Source organism: Musa acuminata, chromosome BXJ2-9 (genome assembly GCF_036884655.1).
Source record: "Musa acuminata AAA Group cultivar baxijiao chromosome BXJ2-9, Cavendish_Baxijiao_AAA, whole genome shotgun sequence".
Classification (NCBI taxonomy): domain Eukaryota; kingdom Viridiplantae; phylum Streptophyta; class Magnoliopsida; order Zingiberales; family Musaceae; genus Musa; species Musa acuminata.
In genome coordinates this window covers 5,533,903-5,552,693 of record NC_088346.1, presented here as the reverse complement: position 1 = coordinate 5,552,693, position 18,791 = coordinate 5,533,903, and the positions used below count along the sequence as shown (strand labels likewise).

At 38.1% G+C, this 18,791-nt stretch overlaps 2 protein-coding genes across 5 annotated transcripts; one reads left to right on the top strand and one right to left on the bottom strand.

Annotated features, from left to right (window-relative positions):
- Window positions 1-2,948: 2,948 nt before the first annotated feature.
- Window positions 2,949-10,895, top strand: LOC103997445 (ACT domain-containing protein ACR3). Of its 4 annotated transcripts, XM_065124943.1 has the most exons (9): window positions 2,949-3,154; window positions 5,440-5,524; window positions 5,837-5,882; window positions 6,544-6,658; window positions 6,747-6,814; window positions 7,742-8,350; window positions 8,982-9,086; window positions 9,866-10,169; window positions 10,502-10,895. In XM_065124943.1, exons 2-9 carry the CDS (start codon window positions 5,466-5,468, stop codon window positions 10,507-10,509), a joined length of 1,314 nt encoding a protein of 437 aa, XP_064981015.1. In that variant the 5' UTR covers window positions 2,949-3,154; window positions 5,440-5,465; the 3' UTR covers window positions 10,510-10,895. The 4 variants fall into 4 exon arrangements, with proteins under 4 accessions (XP_064981015.1, XP_009416936.2, XP_009416935.2 ...); XM_009418661.3 differs by lacking the exon at window positions 10,502-10,895 and having other exon boundaries at window positions 2,949-3,151; window positions 9,866-10,431; XM_009418660.3 differs by lacking the exon at window positions 10,502-10,895 and having other exon boundaries at window positions 9,866-10,431.
- A 967-nt stretch (window positions 10,896-11,862) lies between these two features.
- LOC135622776 (carboxyvinyl-carboxyphosphonate phosphorylmutase, chloroplastic-like) lies at window positions 11,863-14,971 on the bottom strand. Its single transcript, XM_065124944.1, has 7 exons — window positions 14,678-14,971; window positions 14,511-14,584; window positions 13,674-13,756; window positions 13,548-13,572; window positions 13,390-13,409; window positions 13,132-13,281; window positions 11,863-12,448 (listed from the first exon to the last, which is right to left on the bottom strand). Exons 1-7 carry the CDS (start codon window positions 14,905-14,907, stop codon window positions 12,092-12,094), a joined length of 939 nt encoding a protein of 312 aa, XP_064981016.1. The 5' UTR covers window positions 14,908-14,971; the 3' UTR covers window positions 11,863-12,091.
- Window positions 14,972-18,791: the final 3,820 nt, after the last annotated feature.

Here is an 18,791-nt window from a genome sequence, read left to right as displayed (position 1 = left end):
AATCGATCTTCCAATGGTCAACTATGCGACTAAATATAATATTCTAATAGCCCAAGAAGTTAAACTCTATTAAAGAATATATATAGAGAAAGATGTGATATAGGTAGATCTCACATAATTTTATATGCTTGATAGTGACTACGAATCTTTAGATGTGTAAGAAGATAATGTAATTAAAACCAATACAATCAAACAACAATTTGTGTCATTAAATTTCATGTTAGGTGGCTAATTGACAATTTGGTATGTATGTCTCCACTCTTAACATTGATTGGAAGTTGACATGAACATATAAATACATTTCACAAAATAATTGAATTAATATGTCACCTATTATTATGAGTATGGAGATATAAGAGAATGAAATGTCCTAAGATTAGGAAGCATGAAATAAATCGAGCAAGTACGAATTTTAAGTCGAGATGAAGACGGTTTTGATACTACAACTTGATAATGAACTGTTAAAATTTTTATCAAGTTAGATTATTTTCTTATTCATGAGAGGACTGATTAATCATCTTCCTTGTAAATTCATAATTTGACCAACAAGATTCGTATATCCTTTTCATAATTATATGGTTTCAATGCTTTGTTCCTCACAAACATATGAATTTGTAAGGAAAAAGAAGTTTCAATGTTCAATTAAATAATTTGACTATCATATTGGCTGAGTTGACCCACCTTTTCTTTTGACATCACTTATTTTTTGGGTTCCCTTCTAGCTTGTGTATCAAGATAAACTTCATGGCTTGTGTATGCACAGAATGAAGAGATATGGGATTACAGCATGAGGTGTAGATTAAACAATTGGAAGCAAATATCTGTAGAATGTGAGAATAATTATGCCTAATGAGCAAGAAAAGCTTGGTCATGTGGCTTACCTCTTCACAATAAAAGAACAAGTAGATGGTTTAGAGTTTTACATGAGCCCAAATATGTCTCTAAAAATTATAGATGGATTAGTAATGTCTCTTTATGAAGAGGCATGATAATGATTAAAATAATCAAGTTATGATAATGACAAAGGTCTATCTTACATCTAATTTAAATGAAATGTTTATGTAGTATGAGGAAGAGATAGAGGAGATAAAAGACTTATGATGGTCCAACTTGCTTAAAGGCACTATCAATGCTCAACAATTGCATTTAGATGATGGCTAGTTGGAGAAATATTATAAAACAAGTTACAATAGGCAATACAAATCTTTATAGGGTGTAGCTTTTCATCTAATGGAGCATATACAATGTGATCCAATGAGTCACTTCAACCACCTTTGAGTTCATGCTCTTTCTTTTTTGGTTTTATTTGAACCTTGTGATGTTATTTATCTTAGAAACTGGTGATAATTTCATGGCAAATAGAGTACATTAAGTGAGGATAAATGCATATAATTTCTAGGGTTGCACATACTATTATCCATTTTGCCCCTTTGAATTCCTCAAATAAATTGTTTCTTTTATCCATATAGCCAATGATACAACTTTTATTTTTTTACAAAAAACAAAAAATGGGGTTGAAATGCTTTATCAATTGAAATGAATATGGCAACTCATAAAAATATATTTTATGTATATATCATCTATTTTATGAGTTATCATATTTATAATAGTCTAAGGAAAATTCTTCTAAAAAATTATGTTTTCTCACCAAAAAAAAAAAAAGGGAATTGATTTACCTCCTATTTATAGTTTCAACTATGAATAAAAATGGATTCTATATACATTTCTAAATAAACTCTGTTTTTAGTACACATAAAAATATGAGGCGTATAGGGGAGTTGAATTATCAAATCCTTTGATTCCACAATATCTCTTCTCATATCATTAATATTAATTATCTTACACCTTACTATCTTAGATTATTCTTTCATATTTTATTATAATATTATTCATCTTTATTTTTTTAAGAAGAAATTGAATTCAAACAAATAACAATAATAATAATTATTATTATCTAATAATATCTAACGTAAAACTATATCGGTGATGATTGCATAAACCACTAATAGCTAGCATAAGACTATGTCAGATTTTATTAAAAAATATTAATAAGTCACAGAGATAACTTGAATAAAATTAAAAATTTTAATTTAAAAATATTTTGTAGTGCAAAATTAAAATATTTTGCAGCACTAATTCTAGCTGGTACTTTGCATGCAAAAGAGAGTACCTCCATACTATGGTATCATTGTTTGTTCTCTCGTTACATAATACTATCAATCATTGTTGAAGTGCATTCATGATATTAATATTATTCATGTAACATCCATCATGACTTCCAAATGTGATGCTCATATAATGTTCCACCGAATAACACAGAAAGGATGGTGAAGAATATTGTAAGCACAAAAGGTGTGTACCATTGAGTACATCAAGATTTGGCGAGCTCTAAATCCAAATAGCTTTCACAGGGAAGAATGGAATACAGGAGAGAGAGAGAGAGAGAGAGAGAGGTCAAATCCCACTCATCTCTCCTCTGAGGAGCCACTCGTATGGAACGTATTATACACGTAAAGTTATCCTCGACGCTACGCCGTACCGCACGAACCCTTTGCTTTGCGATTCGAGCCGTGATCGACAGCGGAAATCCATCGCACTACCATCGTTTGGACGGCTGGTGATCCGTTGCGGATGGATGAGCGGGGCCCACCTTAGTCACCCAATAAGCGCTCGGGTGGCCGAGCGGATACGATTCGGATGGGCGCCGGCCGTCGTCCCCATTCGCCGCGCGCGTCCATTTGGTTCCCGTTTCCTCGAAGAATGTTTTCCACCTGGGCGTGAATACCCGCGTGAGATACTCTTATAATGACTGGCTCCGGGGCGAGGAGTTTTTTGTGGGACCCATTGGGTCAAAATGGGTACGTAGAGGCAGTTTTTTATGGGGGCAGCGCAGCAAGAGGGAATGGTCCCATTTGCCAGCTTCCTTTTTAAAGGAGACGCGAGCGGAGAGGCGTCGCTGACGCTGTGAGTGCCCTTCCGACGTCGAAAGATACCCCTCGGCCATCTTCTTTGCCGAATCTCGCCTCTTCTCCCTCTTTTTATAATCCCATCCTTCTATCTGATCTGATTCCTCCCCCTCTATAAATCCCCCCGTCTTCGCTCCTCCTCCTGCGTGCCGCGCTCGGGAACGACTCCAGCGAGCCAAGAAAAGGTGGTAAGTCTTCACCACCTACCTTCCATTCGATGGCTTTGATTTTTTTGTTTCCTTTGATTTCTGGATCCTTTCTCTCGAGAAGGACATGGGTTGGAGGTGTGGTTTCCCACCATCGATCTCCTTCTTCTTCTTCCTCGTTCGGGCGATTCACGGTGATTGGACCCCGTCCGTCCGATGAAGATCGGTCGGACCAGGGGAGCCTGTACGTGGTCCCCTCCGGCGTTTTCTGCAGCTTCTGTCGCGCCGTGCGCGGCGCTGCAGCGGCAGGGCGAAAAAAATATTTCCTTTTTTGTTCTGCACTGCGCACTTGCTAGTGGACGCACCACATGGGCGCTCAGAGCGGGTGCAGATCGCACGCTCCCCATGTCAAGTCTTGTGCGTGCCACGGTTTTCCTTGTTTTGTTTTATTGAACGAACGGACGAGGCCAGGCCACCCACGGTGTCTGCGTGCGAGAGCTCGCAGTGGAGTCCGGAGGTTGGAGAAAGGGGCAAAGAGCTGGTCCGCATGAGGCTGTTGTGCTCGTCGCATTTTGGTCACACAATTGTTTCGTCTTCAAGATGCCATGAATTCATCGCATCAGTGTGTGCGCGCGCGGGGTGGACGGTTCTCTACCGCGCACGGCTCCGCTGTTTGATGAAATGACAGACAATGTTTGATTAAAGAAAACGTTGCTGAGCAGTTGGGCCAATGGCTGCTTGCGCAGAGCACCTGGTGAAAGAGATTCTTGGGCGGTCTAAATCCGCCGGAGAATGGTTTGGGACTAGTTGCCTCGTAAACTACAACGCAACGAGACCAAAGTACGTCCGATGGCGACGCGATTGAACCTTTGTCGACCCAGGGACTCCCGGCTCGTGGGGCACGGGATTCACTGTGCACTTTTTGCACGCAATCACAGCCATCCAAACCCGTCTTTTTGCTCCACCATAAGGGTTGAAGAATGCACGCAATGGGTGTGCTATGATTTGCACCAGTCGTATCGCCTTGTCAACGGTCGCACAAAAGGTTGCTTCCCCGCCCTACTTTGGGCGACCACCAGTAGTGTTGTCTTGAATCTGTCTTCTGGGCTCTTTATTCCGTAACGTTCAGCTCTCTCCTTCCTTCAGCACCAAAGCTTGATGCCTTCGTCTGTGAGTTGGACACGAGATGGAATTTTGCTTTCTCTCTCCGCACAGTCACATCTACGTGTAGTGCTATTCTTTATTTCGAATCTGCTTGTTGGTTGGTGGAGCTCAGTGGGAGCACTGCACGCCTCTCCTTAGAAAATTATTGTTCCCACTGGTCCGTAACTCGTGATAAGCTGTGCTTCAGAATGCAACTTGGTGTTGCTACTTGTTAATCCGTGGTTGGTTCTGGTTGTTGTGATATTATTTACTTTGATTCTGGATATCAAAGCCACGATGGGTCCAAAAATTTCTCCATCAAGTGCCTTGATCTGTCAGCTTTGTGAAAGCAGAGCAATCGATTGCGACACGGAAGACCATATGGAACGAAGTCACTTAGTTTTAAACTTAAGGTTCGGAGAAGTTTTAGGGAAAGCATTTAGTGTATTGACAATGAGTTTTGTTCTAGAATTTCGTAGTGAAATTGCCTTGAGGTTTTCAAGGTTGACTTGATTGGTTGAATCTGGATTTACAGATTTTAGCATAATTTTTTGGACATATTCTTCTCAATTAGCTGTTCATATTATGTTAGAAGAAATTAATTGACTTTGCCAATCGTCATTCCACAATTCAAACTTGAAAAGTTCTTACATAATAACCCATTTGTAGATTGAAAAGGGCAAAGTAATCATCTACTTACAATATCAGAAGACCTTCAACCATTTAGATTTCAGAGTTTATGTCCTACAGATCAATTTATTTTTCTTTGTTTTTTGTTTAAATAATTATTTATTGAGATGTGCAACACCTCTTTGAAGATCTTTTCTATAGTTAATAGTGAGTCGTTATGAATAGGGATCGGAGTGGAAACTTCTGGCTGAAGTTATTTCCTTCAAGTGTATACTTGCTAATACAAGATGCAAATTTCTATTTAGTTAGTTGCTCTCTGCATCTATTAACATACCATGCTATATAAGCATAGTGCAAGTTCCTTAGCCTACAGGATACCTAATCGAGATTAGGCTGCAATTAAAGGTAGGTTGTTTTGGAAAAGGAAACGAAGGTGTTACTTTGAAAATTATTGGTAACTGTTGCTTATAGCTCTTATAATGATTGTTTCTTTTGAAAAAAGGATACAATATTATCCTTTTACAATGTTAACAGCATCTATCTTTTGTTTCCAGAGAATTGTGTGCCTTTCTTGGTCCTCATGCGACCTTACTTCGACCCTGATTATGAAAATTTCAGCCAATGGATCAATCCCCCAAGGTCTCTCTCTCTTTTCCTCTCTCATTTCTTTACTCCTAATAAAGATTCTATGTGGTTTCTAGATGGCCATCAGCATTTTCTGATATATGGCATCACAGAGTACAATAAGAAGTGAGATAATTTTGTTGACATTATAAGCTGAACACTTACAAGATCAGAAGATAGTAATATCCATAATTCCATATTTTACATGCATATCTGTGCTATTAGTACCTAATCAACATATGCTTCTCATACATTGTCATTGTTATTTTGATATTTTTCCTTCTCTTCAAGATGATTGAATAAGCTGCTTGTGTAAATAATTTGCAGAGTGTGTATAGACAATGTTACCTGCAATGACTGTACACTTGTTAAGGTAAGATATCTTTATCTTTGTACCCTTTAGATCCTCAATCAATCAATATTATTCAACAGTGTTCAACTACATGATTCACAATCTTTTGTCTTTTAAGGTCTCCTATGGTTGTGTTATAGAAAATGATTATGTTCCATGTCTAGAATCCTTGTGTAATTAATGGACCTTTTTCTTTATGGTGATTATTCCAGCAAATGCATAATCATCTAAGCAGAATGAATAAGCCTTGAAGGGCCTACGCCCAGTGCAAAAATCAACATAAAGAAAGTAAAAAATACTTTGTCCCACACAGTAGATTCAGCAAAAATAATTCAGGTTAGCGTACTTTGTGAGGAAGTGGTCCTCTGAGCTGGCATGAAAGAAAGAGGAATACAGAATAAAAAAATCAAGGCCATCATTTGATAACAGAGTCTGAAGAGAAAGGGAGAGAGACAAAGGAGAAATGGAAAAAAAGTGATCTCCTTATTCGCTATATCATCATCGTTCAGCTCCAACTCTGCACTAATATCCAACCTCATCTAAAATAGCTTGACTGCCTCTAATGTTGTTGATGTAACATGGTCTGATACCAGTTCCTCAAGCAAAACAAAAAAATGCAAAAGTTGCAGTCCATTAATCTTCTTTTGTAATATATACTAATTTATTCTCTTCTTGTGCTTAGGTGGATAGTGTGAACAAGCCCGGGATACTTTTGGAAGTGGTGCAGGTTTTGAGCGACCTTGACCTAGCCATTTCTAAAGCTTACATCACTTCTGATGGCACATGGTTTATGGATGGTATGCTCATGATACAATCAACAACAATCTTTGTGAATTTTCTTCAAAGTAGATGCATTGAATTTTCTTTGGATTTTGAATGAATCAGTATTCCATGTTACTGATCAGCAAGGAAGAAAGATTACCGAGAAAAAGACTATCGACTACATTGAGAAGGTGACATCAATACTTATTTTTTAATAATAATAATAGTAATAATTTTATGTTTAATATTAGTGCTAACTGTTAAACAAGAGAGTAAACTTGTGGTTCATTTCCTTCTTCAAGTAGACAGAGTTCATAATAGAACTAAATATCTGCTTTGCTGAACATACAATGTTGAAGTTGTCTACACCAGTTAGGAGGTTAAGGTTCTGAATGTTGATTTAACTGAATCTAGCAGGCAATATAATGGTTAAATAATTTAGCAGGCTTCTTTTGTCTTCTCATTTTGATCACTATTATAATTTACTAGTTTTCTGAGATCATCATCCATTTTGAGATCAAGCATCATTGGGCAGACCTCTAGAATATAGTGTCAGATAAACCAGAATAGCATTGTCAAGGATGGCCTAAATTATCCCCACCAGGCAATGAAGGGTTGCTTATAAACAGTTATTCCTTATGAATCTAAAGGAATGAAGGATATCTGAAATGAAGAGCGTTTTTTTTTTTTTTGGAACCGATGCTTATGAAATGCAGTTTCATATAAATTTCTGTTAATTAACATAAACTAGCCACACACCTCATTGTCACCAACAAACCTAATAAACTATTTTTTAAAACTTGATGACAGCATGTTACAATACAATTATATTTATGATCAAAACTTAGGCAGAGAGGCAAAAACAGATTACTCGTTGCAATCTCATGGATTGTATTTAGCAGATGCTATCTCATTATACTAAATAATACTTGCTCTTACAACAACAACAAAAGCAATAATATCCCAGCTATTTGGGGTTATCTAAATTTTATTTTTTCATGTCATTGAATACTTGCTCATGCTGGATTTAGAATATTCTACAACCATAACTTACCTGATGAAAATTGGATGCATAAATTATTCACTTGTTTCGTAGTGTTCCCTTTGTTCATTTTCAGGCTTTAGGTCCAGAAAGCCTAAAGGCGGACTCATGGCCAGGAAAATCAGTGGGAATGCACTCATTTGGTAATCACATTGCTATAGAACTAATTGGTACAGACCGTCCAGGCCTCCTGTCTGAGATCTTTGCGGTCCTTGCAAATCAGCATTGCAATGTGGTAGCTGCTGAGGTTTGGACCCACAAAATGAGGGTTGCTTGTGTTATATACATAAATGATGAGGCCACATCTGAACCAATGAAGGAACCTAGCCACATGTGTACAATGGAAGAGCAGCTACGGAATGTTTTGCGTGGTTGTGGTGATGATGTAAAAGGTTCTTGCACTAGCTTTTCTATAGGTTCCACTCATGTGGATCGTCGCCTTCATCAGCTAATGCTTGCTGACAAGGACTATGAAGGTTATGGTGGCGCTATAGAGGAGAAAGATGACATGCTTTTCAGGCCAGTCATCACTATTGATCAATGCGAGGACAAAGGTTACTCAGTGGTGAACATAAAGTGCAAAGATCGGTCAAAGTTGTTATTTGATATAGTCTGCACATTGACGGACATGCAATTTGTTGTTTCCCATGCCTCAGTCTCATCTGATGGCCCCTATGGTGTACAGGTATTCACACAACAAACATGATGAGAAAACTTGTCCTTTTTCCTAACTACAAATCATAATATTTCAGTTGTTACGGAGGTATGGAGCAAATTTCTTTTGTTTAGGTCATGTTATTTTCGAGCATAAATTTCCATTAATATGTTGAGATGAACTAATAGTTAAGTAACTGAGCGTGTTAGATGGTTGCAAAATAGATGTTAGTGCATGGCTAGCATATGATTATCATTACAGTTGATAGAAAAGTTGAATGTTCATGATTCTTGTAAGCACATTTTGTTGTATAATTCGCTGCTGTGTTTCATGTATAGGATGCAAATTTCATCATGTCAATTTAAGTTTCCTTCTATTCTCTTTGCAAATTAAGTGGTGAGATTTTGTGCACCTTGCACCATTTTAAATTATAAAAGCCAGATTCCTCTTATGTTCTGAATCTTGTCTTTGACATGCTTTGTAAGATTCATCTAACACCGTCAATTTTTTTGGTTTAATTTATACGTTCATATATGCAATTTGGCATGTTCAAACGGATTTTCAGTTTTGTTGGTTAAGATATTGCTTGGCTGATAACGATGCTAAGCATGGTTTAATGATTGCTCAAGATGGTTGTAAAAAAACAACTCTTCATCTGCAGGAGTTATATATTCGTCACAAGGATGGAAAGATCCTTGATTCAAAAGATGAAAAGGAGAGGGTCATCAAGTGCCTCGAAGCTGCAATTCTTAGAAGAGTATCTGAGGTGAAGTAAAAGTTCTTTCCGAGTCTAGTAAATGTGTGATTTCTGCCACTTGTGATAGAGGTATATTTGAATATGGACACTAGAAGATTACAAGTTCAGCCACATTGCTATCTAATGTTTTTGACTGCTTATAGGTGCAATAAAGAGAATCTGTAGATTGCACTAAAGTCAATTATATGGACTGCTTGAGGTATTTATTTGTTGATCACTTCCTCGTAGAGGTCGAAAATTGAATTCCTTGAAAACTGGTTTGATGCATCTACTTTTGTTCCAACTTGACCAGGATGTTATATAATGCTCAGGTTCATATCAGCTAAATGATGATGCTTTGAAGAAAAACATTTTTTTTATCAAGAATATAAATCAACCTAGCATTTTCTGCAGTCTTTACATTGACAATGCAAGAAAAAGGGCACCATGTGACCGAAACATTCATTGCATTTTTTTTTTTATCTACTTGACTTGACATTGAAGAATACTAAGTTGTTTGTCAAGTCTACAAACTCACATTATATCTGAAAGATCAACTTAACAATTTAGTATTTAGTGTACAATCATAAAGAGCTTGCTGTAGGATTGTTATATGTAAATAGACCAAACAAAAGTTCAGAATAATCTTTTTGATCTATTCTCATTTTGCTACAAAATTCTGATCTAATTCTCATTAGTTATCCTTGTCATCTTGCTATCTTGTAACAATGGCATGAAGTTTTAGTAAACAGGAATATTGTTTCTTCTGTTCAATCAATCTCATCATCCTAGGACTTGGTCAATTGCAGGGATTCAGTTTGGAGATTTGTGCTAGAGACAGAGTAGGGTTGCTCTCTGATGTGACAAGAGTTCTTCGGGAGTATGGCCTCTCGGTACTAAGAGCAGATGTGACGACCATAGGAGAGAAGGCCATGAACGTGTTCTACGTGAGGGACCCATCCGGGAATCCAGTGGACATGAAGACCATCGAAGCTCTCCGACAGGAGATTGGACACACCGTGATGCTCAACGTGAAGAGGGTACCTTCCACCACCAAGTCTCCCGAGGCCAGTGGCTGGGCCAAGACCAGCTTCTCCTTCGGCAACTTGTTTGGTAAGTTCTTGAGCTGATCAGGGGCACAGGGTTGGCCTCTTAAGGAATGAGGCTTGTTAGTAAGACCTGCATGTAGATTAAACATCCCGCAAAATGTAAAGTATTCAAATATGGAATGAGAGGGACTGCTAGTAAAGCTGCATGTACCGAATGGATTCCAGAATTATCTGTTTGGGGTCTTGTAGACCAGATGGTGCTTTAAAGGTTCTGTCCCATGGGATAAGGGCATTGATCTTATTACTTGGAGACAGGTTTTTCTGCATCATTTTGTGTACATTGAAGTCCTTGTTGAATTGTCTTCTGATACTAATATAACTTGCTGAACCTTTTAGGTCACTGAAGCAGATCAGAATCATTCACTGACATGGGTCAAAGAGAGAACCAATTGGCAGGAACAGAGGTAACTAACAGCTTCTTTCTCACCCTCCTTTGCAAAGTGCATGCATGAGGGGGTTGACTGCTTATTAGCTTATGCCTTGTCATTATATTCCTATGCTTTCCTCTTCTTTCTCTTCCAAGAAGCTAGATCTAAGAGTAAACAATATAGATGAAGACCCTGGTTTATTTCACTTTTGTACCCTAATGTTTTCCAGGGCTTTTAAAATCGGATCCATTTGGTTAGTCAGATTGAAGACTTTAGTTCTGTAGAAAAATCAGATTTGTGAAATCAGAAACCAAAAACTTGGAAAACATTAGAAATCAGTGGAATACTTGTAAAGATCAAAACTAAACATTGTTTTCAAAATAATATCACTAATTTTCTGTGGCTTTATATATATGGCAATAAGAAATGATATTATACATCGTAAGCTATAAAATATTTGACAAAAAGATAATTTTTTTGCATAGGTAAGCGGCAGAAGTAGGATTTAAACCCAGAAAATAATATTTGTACGGGCGGTACGTACCGGTCCGACAGGCTTTCGATACGCGGACCGCCTGTTTCCGCCTGTTTTCGATACGCGGACCGTCTGTTTCCGGTTAAGTACTGTAGCAGTACCGAGCCCAGGTACCGAGCGGTATACCGTACCGTATCGATACTGAGCCCAGGTCGAAACTCCGGTACGGTACGGTATTGCAAACCTTGTGACAAACTGTCAATTATCGGCTAAACTAGTTAGCACATTTAAAATATTACACAAGTTAGTATGATTTTCATTTTCTATAATTTAAACTAGTTAACAACTATAATTTTCATTTTCCAAAAACATTATGTCCTATGTAACTATCATTATATTTGTATGAGGATCCGTTCTTAATCAAATCTATCTCTTATTAACAACTAGAATCTTCATTTCTTAGAATCATTATGTGGCATGTAATTATCAGTATGTTTGTATGAGAATCAGTTCTTAATCAAATGAAACTAAATGTATTTATCAATGTTCGTACCAAAGTCAAGATCTCTTGAGCACATAAACATACAAGAAATTATTTTCTCTATATGGTCCTACATCGTTTTCTTTTAAGGGTCCTACATGAGTTTTCTCAAGGGTTTGGCTCCTTTAGGATTAAGCATGCTTATTAATGCAAAACCATCATAAGCGACGATGAGAAATGAGATTAATGCAGAACCCTGATATGTATGTTTATTCTCACATTGATTGAGTATCAAAATTTACATCTATGCTTACTGGTGACAAAGAGCAATGTCAATCAAACAGTCGACTAAAAAAACCTTCTTGGACGAAAATGGAGTCATATCACATCCCATATTATTTATTTTTGCTGATAAGAGAAAGAATTGTATAACTACAAGCGACTCACACACAACATGGCACACTCAAAATGACAAACTACAAGAACAAAAGGAAAGAAAACCTCACAGTAGTAGCTCAACTCCTCACAACAACAATAACTTAATCTCTAGACACTCAACTATGCTTCATGAAGATACCACGATTGATATGTTTATTCTGCGCTCAGTTCGATGGAACTCTGAATTTTTCGTATCGAGCTCCGATCTCATTGTATGTCTTCAATCCGATCAAGCTGTTGAACTCCTCGAATGTGGTCAGCTTGTGGAGCTGGTCTCTGCTGGTTCCTTCTTCCTTCATCACCTTGAGGACGTCGATTAATGCGCGTGCAGATGCATAGACGGCCGTGGTGGAATGCACGATGAGGTGGAAACCCATCTCTTTGAGTTCCTTAGGTGTGTGCAAGGGTGTAAAGCCGCCTTCGAGCATGTTGGCCGCTCGGAATCCATTTGTCTTTTTGCAAACTTCTCTCAGCTCATCGTCACTCCTCGGTGCCTCGACGAAGCAGGCATCTGCTCCAGCCTGCACGAGTCAATGAGCCAGTGCCAAAGTCATCAGTTTCTCTACGAATCGAGAGAAAGCTTGTTGCTTGTTGGAGAAACCAATCAAAGGCAGTAGGAGCTTTATGCGTATCAAAATGCGTGTGTGTGAGAGAGATTTTACTGTTAGTGGATCTTGATGCAAGATTCAAAGCAGTCTACAGAAATATGTTAACAGTTTCGGTGTAAAGTTCTTCAGAAGAATACTGAGTTTAAATTCTTACAACAAAGATCAAGATAATGATACCCAACAATTTTTGAAAGTTTAACAACTGCAACTAAAGATGTCGAATAATTTTTGCAGTGACCCTCTGTTTCTGATTCACTTACTACCTTATGTACCACACAAAGAATAGCCACATTTGACATCTAGAAGCATCAGGTAATGACATCTCAAGTATTATATATGGGCATGCTCAAAAAAACCTATACCAATCAACACATAGTAAAAGAGAGATTCTCAAAAAACCTACATCGAAGTTTCTAGGCATGTAGTAATTCGGAGCCTATCATGGAATTATAGATATACCTTTGAAGGGCAAAAATCACTATCATATAACTTCATTCAATTGTATGGTGAGGCAAGAATTGGCAAGTTAAAAACATAAATACTTGCTGGTTGTCAATTAAAAATGAATAGACCTAGTAATTCGATTAATATGATACCTCCATGTAGAGGTTAGCCCGTGCAATCGCTTCAGGTAGACCACCTGCAGTGGCACGAGCATCAGTCCGAGCAATAAGAAAGAAGTCAGCATCACCAATGGCTTCTCTTGCAGCTGCTATTTTTGCAGCATGTTCCTCAGCTGGGATCACCTAAGACAAGTGACACGAAGCAAAGTTTCATGCCTGAATTTAAAACATTATTGAAGCTGGGAAAAGAAAACAAGACAACAATTCTCGTTTTTCATGTCAGATTGTTACCTGTTTACCCTGCATATGCCCTGGTTGCCAGAGAGCAAAAAAAAGAAGCCAAAAAAGAAAACTCTCGTCACACAGATTCCACAGGAAACAACACAGTTAAGATCAGCCACAGTTGAATACCAATGGCTAGTTGTAAGAAAAGATTAATGTTCTCTTACCGCACTTCTTTGGCCAAACTTGATCCTGTAATCAATGTGAAAATAGAAAAAGTTAGCTCTAAAACTAAGAACTAAATGAGAGCAGACTGCAATTCCTAGCATGGAGGTAAGTCATCATCATCGTACCTCAAGAAACAGACCAGCGGCACCAGTAGCAATTATATCTTTGACAGTCCTTTGGACATTGAGAGCATTGCCACCTCCGGTATCTGAAATGTTTCAGAGAACTAAAATTATAACCGAAGTGCATTTACAAGATGGATAAAACACATCAAATAGACCTTTTTTTGGGCAGAAAAACAAAGAGTGAGCTGATTAAGCACATCTAATGAGATCAAAGATTTCGACTGGCTAATCACATATACATATTTCACCATGAGGCTGACAATAAATTCCATGTGTTGGATATGCTAAGCTTGCATACATATGACAGTAATAAACAGCCCTCTTATCTTTATTCCTTAATGATATTAGAAAAAACTATTCATTGCACACAGGTTTCTTTGAGATAGCGGAACCGTTCAAGTTGCAAGTATTACATTATATTTTCTTCCAATTCTATTAATTTACATATATTTTTTATTTTCATGCTGATTACATAGGTTTCTTTGAGATAGCGGATTCATTACTCACAATTCAAACTACTCGAAGTTCCAGAACTCCTTGAAAAGATTGTGGTAAAATATTATATTCATCAAATCAATTGGTCTACCTAAACTGTGAAAAGTGAGCATAAACTGTCGTGGTCAAAGTGCCTGCAAATTGCCATATTTTGTAAGCTTCAAAGCTACCAGTAAGCATCAAAAGTGACGACCAAGCACATCACTCTTCGCCTTACTGGTGCTTACAGACACATTAGGGTTTCCTGCTCAAGTAACAACAGAGCAGGACAAAATTTGACAGAGAACTGAAGAAATGCTGTTGAAAAGGAGCAGAATAATACGAGCGGAAGAAGATGATTACCAGCGTCAACGATGAATGCAACATTTGGAGCCGAGGCACAAATTGCTCGAGCTGCATCCGCCATCTCCGGCGGCCTAAAATTCAAGAAAGACAAAAGGAACAAACGAATTAGAGAAATCAGACGAGGAATGGGGAGGATGGAGGGGTTGGGGGTAAGAGGGAGATACGTGAGGAGGCCGATGTCGGGCATGCCGAGGCGGGCGGCGGAGACGGCGTAGCCGGAGATGAAGCCGGCGCGGAACCCTAAGCTCTGGAGGACGGCCGCCGAGAGCGCGTCGTAGATCCCGGGCATCAGCACGATGCCCTCCTCCTCGATGAGGCGGTGCATGCGCGTCTTCCTGGGGCCGGATAACGCAGAGATCGACCTCACAGTGACTGCCACCGGGGAGTTCGCCATCTTTCTTCTCGCTTGCAGCACTGGGAATCTTCGCACTCGGGACTGGGAGAAGAGAGAGACAGAGCGAGGGATGGAGTATCCCGAAGGGCGGGATTTATAGAGCGCGCGAGGGTCGAAGGCTGGGTCTGGGTTGGCCCACGGCGGAGGACCGTTGACCATGCGAAGGGCTGAGATTGTTCCAAAGCCCAGACTGATCTAATCATGACCGTTCAAAGCGTAGAGCGCGGTAGGTGAACCATTTATTCACACGTCAGCTGAATCATGTGCACACAAAAAAATCATCGTAGCATTTCACTCACCTGTTACGTGGCCCGATTTTCTACCAGTCTCATAATTCGTCGAAATTATGGAGCCACGTGGGACCCATTGAGATGTTATGGCAAGAGGCTTTGATTGCAGAAGGCATTCCGTGGGGCCAAGCCAGCCTTTTTATCTCGACCATTCATCCTGTCAGACTTGACAGTGCCACGTGGAGGCCCCGACACACACGACGACTTCGGTCGCGACAAGCCCGCCAAGTCAACGTGGCTCGAGTCGCGTCTGAAGTCTGGAATTCGAGCATTGCTGAATAATTTATTCGTCCCAAAATTCCATCCCCCACAACCTTCTCAGCTCTCTCACATGACAAGCGGAGCCCACACGTCAAGTTACCGCACATAATGGATCCAAACCCGCAACACGAAAACACGTGTCATTAATCACTTAGCTTATCGTGCCAATTGATAACTCCATGTGATTCATGAAGACGTGCACGTTTTGATCGACGACAAGTCCGTCCTGATCTCGATCGAACGCTCTCTTGTCCTCACCCTATCTAATGCTCCTCAACGTGTTCCACAACTCTACCCTCACACGTGCACAATACAATAAGGAAGGATGACTTTTATTGATCATATTAAGGAGCGGTGATTATTATTATTATTATTATTATTATTATTATTATTATTATTATTATTATTATTATTATTATTATTATTATTATTATTATTATTATGAATACTTATATATTTGTTTTCGAATAATAATACTTATATTTTAATTTTTAAGAATCGAATTTAATCAATCATCATCGTACGTATTATTCGATCATCGTACGATGATGATCGAATAATTATACTTATATTTGTTTTCGAATTGATTTTGATTTGATTTAGAATCATTCAATCATCATCGTACGTATTATTGATTCGATTTAAATTGAATATCTTTGGGTGACATAATTATTCTCGAAACGTGGCACGTGGAAGTCTCTCGATCTGAACCAAAACATCGAGTACATCAAGTACTTAATCAAATACATTCTACAACATTAAGGTAAATATAATATATCATTAACCTACCTCTTATTATCTATTAATCATATGCTTGATGGTTGTCACTTGAATCGATATAGGGGAAAATGATTGCATGGATTTGTCATTTGATTTCAATTATTGTTGCAAATGGGGGGACATTTTGCACTATAGATTGCTTGGCTATCCCTATCGTTGTTGACCTCTATCAGTGATTAGTGTCGCTTCCGATTGTATTGGACACAAACTTTGTTTGTGGTTATTTTATGCTCTCATTATCATGAATTGGATTGTTGTCATTAGAGACAAAGTGGTTGAAAGGGTTATTCACCAACCGAAATTGAAACATGTCTCATAAGTGGTTAGCAATTGGTCGGGTATATCTAATTTGCTAATGTTCTATATAAAGCTTTTATGTTCATTTTTCTTAATTTTTTTGGTAGCCATATGCTTATATTCCTCCAATTTTTTAAGACAATTATATATAATTATATATAAGGTTGATCATAAAATCAAAAGAACATAAATAATATTATTGTTTTTTTTTTCGACCTAAGTTTAATCTTGTAATTCTTCTTGTGAAAAGAAAAGTATGGCTAATTACATATTATCCCTTATAGTTAAACTACTTTAGCATTCTGATCCTTAAATTTAAATTTTTTTTATTACAATCTCTATAAGTATGAAAGTGAAACATTTAACCTCGTTTACTCTCGATTTTACTAACGAAAGATATAACACGTATAGGAATGACATGAAAATAATATGTAAAAGGTTATTTTTAATATCTTAATTATGTTTTTTTTTTGTTATATCTTAATTAAAATTTCTTAGTCAACTATTGGGTCTTCAACCCAAAATTATTACCTCGTCACATGATCATATCGCTAGCATTATGGACCCATAATGATGGTGGGAGAAGAGGAGGAGCGAAAGGAGGTAGCCACAAAATTGACATGGATTGGAAGCTAGTGGCGAGTGGCCCGGTCGCAATCTAGGCAGCAACTGACAAAGCTCTCTCTCATAGTCCGAGCTATGCTGATGCAAATGCCTCACCTCCTGCCAATGCAGAGGCAAAGCGATGTCAATGGAGGAAGAGGAGTGAGAGCGACAAGCAAAGGGTGCATCGATCAACGTCCTCCATAGGTCGAACCTTGAAATACTTAATTGAATGAGATTGTGGGAGCTTCACCAGTTATCACTTAGATTGCGACAAGGCTGCCCACCTCTAACTTCTAATCCACACCAATTATGTGGTTGCCTTTTTCAGCTTCTCCTCTTTTGCCGCCATCGTTGTGGGTCCATGACGATGGTGACATTATCCTATGATAGGGTAGTAGTTTTGGGCTGAAGATCCGCCACGTTTATAACAGGGGTGGATATACGTAACAAGTCGAGATTATCATCGACGACTTGCTTGGTGAGGTTGGCATGACAGATAAGGCAAGTTACATGAGAGGCAAGCCAAGCATCAATATAATCCAAGTGAAAGATATTACTGCAATGAGGGAGGAGACAGAGCTCCTCATCATCCTTGAAATCATCGAGGCACACTGCACACTCGAGCGTCCTCTTTCCCACCTTTAGCCCTTTAATCTTAAAGTACACCAGCATGGAGAACATCTCGAGGACCTCGGGGCTCAGCCCCTACTACCATCAAGAGCAAGTTGTGTCGCCCGTAGTGTGGCAATGCCATCATTTGCCACTACTGCAAGTTGACTAAGAAATTTTAATTAGGGTATAACAAAAGAAAAGGTAACTAAAATATTAAAATTACCCTTTTGTCCATTATTTTCGTGTCATTCCTATACTTTATATTTTATGTCGGTAAAACCGACGATATTAGGATAAATTGGGTTAAATACTTTACTTTTATAACTATAAAATTTTTAACATAAATTTTAAAGTTTAAGAATTAGGATGTTAAAGAGGTCTAACCACAAGAGATAATATATAATTAGTTTATAAATCCCTCACAAATCTAGAAAATAGTAAGCAACATAGATAATTTTTTATCCATGCATAAAAAATTATTGCCGAACTTATAATATAAGCTTAGTTGTTCCATGTGGCATTAAAATTGAAATCGAGCATTCTTCTTCCATTTCAAATAAATATCTACAAATATTCAAGTCCTCCTTAAAAATATTATTGAAAAGTTGATTAAAATTTTCATAGCTAGGGATGATAATTGGTTGTGGATCATGTTCGGATATCCTATAATCGAGCCTATAATAATTTTGAAAATAAAGAAATTACTTAATTCGGATTGGATTCAAATAAAGGATGGGCACAATATTACCATCCCTAATGGATCATGCGATGCTCGTATCCTCCATTAGATTGGGTTCCATCTCATGGCCCAACACTTCACATTGTAAATAGTCCTTCCATTTGCATGGATTTCATCATCGTAAAGTTCCTGTTCATTATTAAGAATCACAAAATAAGTAAACTAAGAACCAAGAACAAGCTTTGATACGTAATCTATGGAGAGTGTTTATAAATACTTCTTTTCATCAAAACCATATATAGGTTTGGTAGGCTTATTATGATTACTATATTTCCAAGTCGTTCCTTTGATGCAGATCA

Excerpts from the sequence above, each read along its gene's own strand:
- LOC103997445 (XM_009418661.3), top strand. The coding sequence starts at position 5,466 with ATGCGACCTTACTTCGACCCTGATTATGAAAATTTCAGCCAATGGATC. Across the intron at positions 6,659-6,746 it reads TGGCACATGGTTTATGGATG|TATTCCATGTTACTGATCAG; the intron begins GTATGCTCATGA and ends TGAATGAATCAG. Across the intron at positions 8,351-8,981 it reads ATGGCCCCTATGGTGTACAG|GAGTTATATATTCGTCACAA; the intron begins GTATTCACACAA and ends CTTCATCTGCAG.
- LOC135622776 (XM_065124944.1), bottom strand. The coding sequence starts at position 14,907 with ATGGCGAACTCCCCGGTGGCAGTCACTGTGAGGTCGATCTCTGCGTTA. Across the intron at positions 13,282-13,389 it reads GGCATATGCAGGGTAAACAG|GTGATCCCAGCTGAGGAACA; the intron begins GTAACAATCTGA and ends CACTTGTCTTAG. Across the intron at positions 12,449-13,131 it reads GGGCTAACCTCTACATGGAG|GCTGGAGCAGATGCCTGCTT; the intron begins GTATCATATTAA and ends TGACTCGTGCAG.